At 39.0% G+C, this 9450-nt stretch overlaps 1 protein-coding gene across 1 annotated transcript; it reads right to left on the reverse strand.

Moving 5' to 3' along the window:
- Nucleotides 1-2410: 2410 nt before the first annotated feature.
- LOC143013255 (trypsin-3) lies at nt 2411-6581 on the reverse strand. Its single transcript, XM_076166812.1, has 5 exons — nt 6527-6581; nt 5258-5417; nt 3369-3510; nt 2854-3117; nt 2411-2584 (listed from the first exon to the last, which is right to left on the reverse strand). The coding sequence occupies exons 1-5, from the start codon at nt 6579-6581 to the stop codon at nt 2411-2413; spliced, it is 795 nt and encodes a 264-aa protein (XP_076022927.1).
- Nucleotides 6582-9450: the final 2869 nt, after the last annotated feature.

The following is a 9450-nucleotide window of genomic DNA, read 5'->3' on the forward strand; positions in this document are numbered from 1 at the left end:
ACAGAGCGCAATCACGCCCAGATCCTGACAGAACCATTGTCTGGTCTTGAAAACCTAGTTTACAGAATAGCGTATAGTTGATCAGGCAAATCAATTTCAGAAATTTCAATAATAGAAATCTCACAGAAAGCTATTTACTCTGTCCTCTAATGAAGCACAAAGCTCACAACTAAAAACCGAACAAACACACATTATTCTATTATGTGCTTGCATGGTAATTTCAATAAAATCATTGCATAAATGGTTAATAACTGGTTAATTATGATCAAAAAAGAAGCAGAGGCAGGCGCCAGCATCTGTTGTTTTTGTGTTCTTCATGCTTTAATAATCTAATGCCCCCTAGTGGTTCAAATTAATCATGTGAAGATGAAATCTGCTGCCAACCCCATGACACATTCCATAGCCATTAGTATTGTATTGTTTGAACCTACCAGCAATGCATTCACCTTCAAACAACTGCTACAATATTATAACATTTGTGTCAGCACTTAGACACACACTACATGCCTATTATGACTAAATTTCATCTTCCCAGTAAATGCCATCAGTCCCTTAAATCTCAGAATGCAAATATAGAAAAATAATGGATCCCAGTGGCCTGGTTTTGGGTGGGACATTTTGCCTTTGAAAAAAGAGCTATACAACATGTTTTGTCTTTCCGACAACAAAGCACCATCTCTTGAGAGGGGCTATCCAGGGAAACGTCAGCGTAAGCCTCAATCAATAGGACCTAACACAAAACACATAAATGCAGGCAGGAAGATGACCTGCTCTTTTGTACCGCACAGTCACACATATAGGGTATACTAGATCAACCACGACACTCCCTCAGCAGTCCTTGTCATGGCAAAGAACAAAATGACACTGCTTTTATGTAACCAACCTGGAAAAATCAGAGCGATGAAAGCTTAGAAATACAGTACATCAATCACACAGGGTGCTGGCACACCCATCTTTACTGAGCAGTGGGGCCGGGCTGTGAAACAAGAGATCCCTCTAAAGTAGGCCATCAACTATTCATTCTGTTGTGATACACTGAGACCTATCAGGTGTGATGCAGTCTGGACAGATTTCACCTGACCGCGTCTCCGCTTTTCTTTGCGGGAATCTCGGCTCAGCTGGCTGAAGTGACGCTCAGCATGTCGTGCCAGCAGGAGTAGCAGGAGGAAGAGGAGGAGGAGGAGGAGGAGGAGGAGGGAGTCATGCCTCAGAGCCATTATAAAGATTGCTAAGAGGGCAAACTAGCTCAATGCATATTTCATGGAAGTTGTCCAGTTTTGGTTTAATTCATCAGCCGTTTCAGAAACACTGAGGAGAAACAAACAAGATTAACACTCAATACCAATAAGTACTGTACCCTTTAAAAATTAATCAGCGTACCGTGTACTAATTAATTAATTCCTTGTAATAATTTTACCGACTTGTATAAATGTGACAACATGGAGAGGCATGTCCATTAAGTCTCCACTCCAGAAGCACGGAGCAGAGACGCATGTCCAAGCTGTCATATTTGGGATTGTGCTCATCAGCCAGAGAGTGGATGAAAAACCTGATAGAATAGTTAGTGGTTTATTACATAAAAGCACACAGGTCACATCGTTTCATAGCACACCTACAGTTTCATTCTATGCATTTTCTCAACTCTATACACTTGACAATACTTTATACCCCACATGTGCCAACACCACAAGTCAATGAATAACCCACGTTATTTTGGCAGTACCCATTTACCTACTGATTCAACTTTAATTTGGTAATTAACACGCAAGTAGATGTATCAAAGCTGATCCTTCTCCCTCCACCACACACACGCAATCATTTAGTATCATTATTATTATTAGTAGTGATTATTATTGGTATGCTTTATATTGCTTACTTGACAAGTATAAAATCAGTTATCATTTCTACCATTATTTATTAATATTAGTGTTTAAAAAGGCATGAACTGGACCTTAGGATTCATTTGTGATGTTGTGGGTCTGTAAAGCCCTTTGAGACTTGACTTGACTTGACTTGACTTGCCTTGACTTGACATGAATCAACCCTTCAGTTGCCGTATCAACAAAACATCATAGCCCTCATAATCAGAGTAGTTACAACAGTTTGTATAGGATTGATTTATATTGCAAAGTTGTTTTTGTTATTGTTCATTGTATTTTTACGGATGTTATTCATTATCAACAACATGGCACATTATCTTGATGTTATTCATTATTTCCCGACAAATGGCATTATTGAATTGTCTGTTCATGAATTGACCGTCTGATTTCTTTGTAAAGTATTAAAAAGGTCATAAATATTCAACCTTGAAAGATCCAAATCCACGCAAATGGTAAAAAGAACAAATATTAAAACAAAGTAAGCATTGGAACAGTGACGACATGTTCCAAGTTCAAGATCAGAGTGAGTTTTAATACTTAGAAGGACACTTGCTGTAGTAGCTAAATATTGTGTTGTCAATCCATCTGCGATACCTGGACACAGCAGTGTAAACTCCTGGATATTGGGCATCAGCACAACCCTTTCCCCATGACACCAAGCCATAGATTCGGCCTTCACACACCAATGGACCACCAGAGTCTCCCTGTAATATCAAGACAGAGGCATCAGGGATGATATTCAAACAGGCCTTATCATACTCAGATTTACTAAATTCCAGGCATTTGACTTGTTCACTTGTGATATATATTTGTGATATATATCAAATTGCCAAAGTTCCAGTACAAAGACGTTTTATATTTACATAAAGCCTGAATGTACAAATTGAAAAGGAAATACGGTAATTATAAACCAGAATTAAACAGAGACAAGCAGAAGCCATGTATTGTAGAAAAGAAAGCTCTGGGATCTTACCTGGCAAGCATCTTTTCCACCAGTGCTGTAACCAGCACAGAGCATGTTGGCCGTGATTTTGCCATAATGGGAGTTGCTGCTGTTGCATTTTTCGGTGGACACGATGGGGAGATTGACTGTGAGGAGGGAGGAGGGAGCGCCTCCGTTGGCGCTGGTTAATCCCCAACCTGACACTCTACACACTCTGCCCTCCGGTATGATGGCGCTCTGCCTGGGCAGAAGAGCGATGGACACGTAGCTGTTTAAGGACATCGGGGCCTTAAGCTGGAGAGACAGTGGATAGTGGGAGGACCCAGCTGATTAGTGAAAATACATACTGAAGATGGTTACAACAGATTCAGTTAAGTAAAACAAATGGCATCTTGTTTAATAAATACACGAAATGGGAGTTACACCTAAAAATAGTTACCAATGTGGACTGAAAGACATAATCCCTATTTCAAAGCGATTACAGACATACTGCAGTACACAATTTAGAATTTGAGCATATTACTTGTAAGTTTTGCATACTGTACCTTTATAAGCATGATATCATTATCGTCGGTTTTGCTGTCATATTCAGGGTGTGGGACTAAAAGATGAGGCGATGACATCTGCTCTGTGCCCTCATATACATTTAAAGAGTTGTCTCCCGCTACTATGATCATATTTTTTGCCCTGAGGATGAAAAAAGAAAACAATATTATAGTTGCAATGATGCAATACAGGGATAGTAAAATTAATAATAGCAAAATTACATAATGGTCAAGCATTTTTGACATTAACTTATATTTAGATGTATTTCAATTTGGGGGTAATTTGAAGGGTAAACCAGATTTTGGATTTCTCAACTTTATTATTATCTTACTCAGTAAGAACTTCAATATGTGCTGTTGGGGAAAATATCACCCTCATGCATTCAGCGATCCGTCTGAAATTAGTTCAACCAAATTAAATTTTCCAACTCGCATCCAAGGAGAGAACAGCTGTGTGGTGTGAAGTTAAAGCGACAAAATGATGGAGAAGTTCATAACTAATGTACAAATGCAACAGAAATTTAAAAACCAATAACGACAGTGTTGTGATGGAATTTCAGCTGTAAATTACTTGCTGCAGTGTGACCTTGAATTCTACTATAAAAGTTTACACTTTTTAGAAAACACCCATGGAGAGATGGGACCCAAACAGCAAGATGGACATTCCTGTTGAATGTCTTGATGGAATCGGAATAGAAATGGCGTCATCCAGGAACTGGTCAAACCAGAGCTCCTGGATGAAAATATGAAACTCCCCTTGTTGCTCTGTCCCACAGGGAATGTCATGTTTTTTCTAATGGAAAATATTGGAGTACTTTCCTCAACACTGTCCTGCTCAAAAGCTATTCACCAAAGCTTGCTAGCTGGTAAACTGAAGTGAGGGAGTAGTACTGTTTCTCACTAACAAAAGCCTCTGTGGTGTCACGTAAAACACTGGGAGAAGTATTTTTAATTAGCGAGAGCAACAAACTTGAGATTCAATTGGCAAATGGTGTCGGTTAAGATGCTACCACTATTAGCAAGAATGTCCTCTGAGTAAACACTAACATTAAAATCTTAATCTTAAATCTTACCACTTATTTTATACATTCACTTCTTCTCTCTGGTAGAACAAAACATCCTCACTCTGTAGCAGTTGCATACATGTACCAGGTGTTTAGTGTGAAGGTTTTACGGACTTTGTATGAATAAATAGCCAGCCTTTTCTCAACACAATGTAAATTCATAAGAACACTAACGCAACAATAAATAAAATAATGGTAGTTGACAATCCGGCGGACCACTGGCCTTACATAAACCAATGCAGATAGATTTTTTCAAGGATAGATTTAAATATTTGTGGAGTGATAGGAAGGCAAAGACTTCCTTTCAATGTGTGACATTTCATAAAAGGCCAACGTGCGAAATTGATTTATCGTTGTGACCTTATCAACTTGATAAACAAAATCATTGGTCAGAACAATTGCTTACCGCCCAGCTAACTTGTTTCTGTTTTGGAGTTTCTATGAAAGTAAATAGTCAATTAGTCTGGAGGTCATCAGATGATTGTGTCAGATAGCAGCAGCAAGGAGCTTCACACACACAATGCCTCTCATTGTGATAACTTTGCCTGTATCACTTTCATCTACATTCTCTCATTTTTGATAACTCACAGAACTGAGAATCCGATATGGCTTTTTACGAAACATACTGGCTCTGCCAGTAATGAATTCCAGTTCATTCAGTGTCATTAGGCCTTACAATTACTGGTTGCAACTTCTTCCCTAAACATGTCATGTACTGGAAGCATATGCTCTGTAATCCAGTACACTGAGACCTTTTGTCTGAGGTGAGGAACTGTGAATAAAGAGTCCCCAGAGTCCAAAAAAAAAGAAAAGGAAATAGCTTACCCAATATTACAATGTGCTGCTGTGAGCACCCAAAATGTGTTTATCAAGGCACCCCCACATATGTGCTGAAGAGTCCCCGTCTGTATTGAGATGATGTACTTAATAGAATGTGGAGGTGGTTCATATCCTCCAATGATACGTCCCTGCATTGGGTACTGCCCTGGGACACACAGAGAGGGACATAAGAAAAATGAATTTGGATGTGATTTTGGAGAAATCCATTAGCATTGGCTATAAGACATTGGAACATTATTATTGCAGTTGCAATAGCAGAAAGAGTAATAAACAAGCTGTTGCTCCTCTGGCTTTACAGATCAATGAAAACAATATCAGAGGCACATCGATTCACAGCGAGTCTGCTACAGCTGTGGTCATCATCTGTGTGATGAGATGACACCCATCTACTATCCAAGTAGTTGTAGTGGGACTAGTTTACTGTCAGAGCAGTGAGGCAGTTGCTAGCTACATTTATTTGCTTTGGCTAAAACACTGCAAAGGTTGTAACAGTTAAAGGCCTTTGGAGGAGATACTCTACTTCAGTGCCGTGGAACAGTCGTATTTTCTGTTGAAGACCTAGATCTTGGTCCCCAAGAACATCAACAGAGGTGAAGATTTGAAATTTTGTATATCAAATGTAAAGTCTATGTCGGGGTCACTGAACTAACACGTGCGGTTACACAGAAAACTCACAATGATTATTCTGTTAACTTGTTATCAACCCCAATCTACAATTGGTGGAAATGGTGCGTGTGTGTAAAGAACACAAAAGGTAACTTGAATGCAGTGAGAAACATTAGAAAGTATTATGTAACAGACTATTTGATCCTGCTTTGAATACAGCAGAGCTGAAAGGAATGGAAAACTGTCATTGCATAAGATAAGTTACTTTATTCATACAAATTCACTATGGTTAATGTGCACATGGCAGGGAGTGGACGTTTAAAAATAAATCAAACAGCCAACTTCAACTACTCATAATACTCGTAAATCACAATATTACATCATCAGCTCTGTGTCCAGTGAAAGCCCAACTAAGTCAAAGATTGTATTCTCTTTTCATATTTGATCTCTGCAGGTGTTGGAATGGATACACGCACAGTGCATGAAAAGCAAATAATGGACTACAGGAGTAAGCAAATCTCTGATGAAGTGTGTTAGTTTCATCAGGGTGTTAGGGTGGGAAAACACTTCCATGCTTCCAACTTTTCAAGCCCTTTAAGTTAGCCTTTAAAGTTCATGGAAACCTTTTAAATAAAGAAGCTTACTTACAACTCATAGCCAGGATGTCCAAAAGTATACATAGTGATAGAACAGGCAGGTCCATGTCAGCAAAACAGGGAAAGAGCAGCTGGCACTGAGAGAGACTTCACCGGTGTGCTTCTAAACCAATTTTGAGGGGAAGGCCTCTCACCTACGGCTCTCGGGTTTCTTATAGTTCCTATTTCTGTTTCCATGGTAACCCTCGTGGAATGATATATAATTTAAGCCTGTGCAATACAGCCCCACGCCCCACGCCTCACCTCTCCGTCCCTCTTTGAATGTACTTCTTCATTAAATAATTCAGATTAGTGTTGATTCACTGTCACTTAAAGATAAAGCTGTGTTTACAGTGTTGCAACACACATCTGTTATTGTGCAGTTTTACATTGAAATTCTGCCACAACGCTGATGTGCAACCCGCTGTCGGCTAAATCCATACATACATACATACTTCAACTTTTGAGCAGCTAATATCGATTAAATGGGCAGCCGTCTCCACTGAAGGAATAAAGGAAGATGGGGAAGGAAGGAATCATCAAGATGTTTGACCAAAGAGGGGAAGGCTTTGGTATCACACCACGTCACGGCAACACCGCTCGTCATCGACTCTAGGGCTGGGCATCATTAAAAATGCATTAAAAAAGCTCTGGAAACTCTTATTAGGGCTATCGTGCCTCTGCAGGGTTCCTGACCTACAACTTGAGCACAAGTTCTCCCAGGAGTCACTCTCCACCTCACCCCCTGATACCCAGCTCATCATATCCCTTGGTTGCTGACCATGGCCTTTTTCCCCCCACAACCCACTCAACACATCCCTATCATCAGTCAAAACGCTTTCGTTCTCATATTCCTCACTCTACTTTCTGTAAAGGAAGAACTGGTCTTGTTGGTTATGCACTATATATTCTGTATATCACATAATGTATGTAGAATGTGTATAGAGTCAGAAAGGGCACAGTGATTGCAGGTAGGGGTGAGACATGTCGTGGCGAATTCACTGCTCATCACTGTGATGGCCAATGGGCGGAGACTAAAGACCTTTTTTAGTATTAGAGAATAATATTACAGAGAATGACAGATGACAATGAATTCAAACGCGAATAGAAGAGTCAGTTTGACACTTCTTTAAAAACGAAATAATCCAAATAAATTAAACCAATTCTTGTTTCCTTATCCGTTCCCCAGCTCTATTTTCACAAATGCGACACTCTGGGTCCTTTATTGTGGTAAAACTTTGCTAATCTGCCAAAAATGTAACAAGACCTGTCACTATCAGCTGAGATCAGACCTTGTTAGAACACATTTTCATACATTTGTCCAGTCCGTTTTGGGTGTTTTTACTCTTCTTGTATTCTAGTTCGAAGCTTCTATGTTTTTTAAATATGAGCACACTGATGGCCTTTCATCTTAATTCATGGTGACCTGTGTTGTTGGACAGTGTAGAAATGTGGCTCCCCAAACTCCATTCAAGAATTTAGCTTTTCATGGTTTCCTTGTGATCAGTGGCAAAAACACTTAAACCATGAACATTACTCAATCACATGCTAAACACATAGGAGTCAGTCTTCCATTCCTCGTATACATATACTGTCAGTAACAGCATTTAGCTTTCAGACAGCAATCACAAGTACAATTACATCTGTCTCCGTTGTGTCCACTGGAGCTTTATTCACCTCCATGTAACGCTTGTTTGGGTTACGTCAAAACGAAAATGTAAAGAGGCTGTAGTGTAATGTTGTTCAGAGAAGCAGATTTAATGCAATGTTTTTCTTTTAATTATTTACATTATTTACATTACTGTGTGTTCATCTGTATTGAATATACAGTAGATTGAAAAGAAGGACATCAATTCATTACTCAGTTTGGTTACCTTTACTTTATGGAAGACATGGTAAAGACATTTACGACGTGTAAAAAGATGTGTCTTTTACAAGAAGTGTACATGCAATAATCATTGCAAATGATCAAGAAAAGTATATAGCTGTTGATTTCAATTAGTTGAGTTTTGGGGCTCTTTCGTTCAGTATTACTACTTAAGTCCAGACCATGTTGTCATTTGTTCTACACTTTCTCTCTTCAGTTGTTCGAGAAATTCACTTTGTAACAATTCCGGAAATTTCACATCAACAACAAAGCCATGGAGATTTATTTTGTCCACAACCCAGTGATGATCTGTAGGTGCTCCATTTCCAGATACCTTCAAATCCCACGGTGAAGGTGGAAATCTAAAGCTTAGGAAAACACATGATACAAGGCAACAGCATAGCTTTGTTTTGCAGTAGGTCAGCTTCATTGTTGTGTAAGATGGCTAAAATTCAAAACAAGGCTGAAAGATCATTTCAACAAAAGACTTAGACAAGGATACAGTTACATTATAAAAGGCATCAGTAGGACACTGGTCACACCATTTCTCAAAATCCTGACATTCACTCTGCCTGTCAGCTACTTGGTAAGTAAAAGGTTTTTTTTTTTTTAATAAAATTGAATGATTGACCCTTGTAAATATTGGACTGTTGTTGTTCAGTGGTAAGACATAGAGTTTAGGCACTGCCGTGACATTTCAGTCGCTAAAACCGTGTCAACCAAAGTGCACTTCAGTTACTTATCGTATAGAATAGCATTTGTCTGACACTGACTGTGTCATTCATACTTGACGTATTGTTAAATTGTTGACACATATCTCAGTAAGAAAAGGCAAGTTCCTTACTGCGCGATAATGCCATGATGAATTTAACTGGCACATTTTAAATATCATGTTTCTGCATTACAGATGAAAAATAAAAAATGTTTCAGCTGGCAATGTTTGCTGTGCTGCTACTTTTGACTTTCTCAGTAACTGGTAAGTTTTTCAGTCATCCAAAAAGGCACTTTTATTTCTAGTTATATTCTGAAGTGTGTATATTCATCAGCTCTGTATAGATTGTTGAGAAGAC

The sequence above is a fragment of the Genypterus blacodes genome, unplaced genomic scaffold, assembly GCF_046128005.1.
Source record: "Genypterus blacodes isolate CSIRO-AG114 ecotype Tasmania unplaced genomic scaffold, CSIRO-AGI_Gbla_v1 ptg000156l_1, whole genome shotgun sequence".
NCBI lineage: Eukaryota > Metazoa > Chordata > Actinopteri > Ophidiiformes > Ophidiidae > Genypterus > Genypterus blacodes.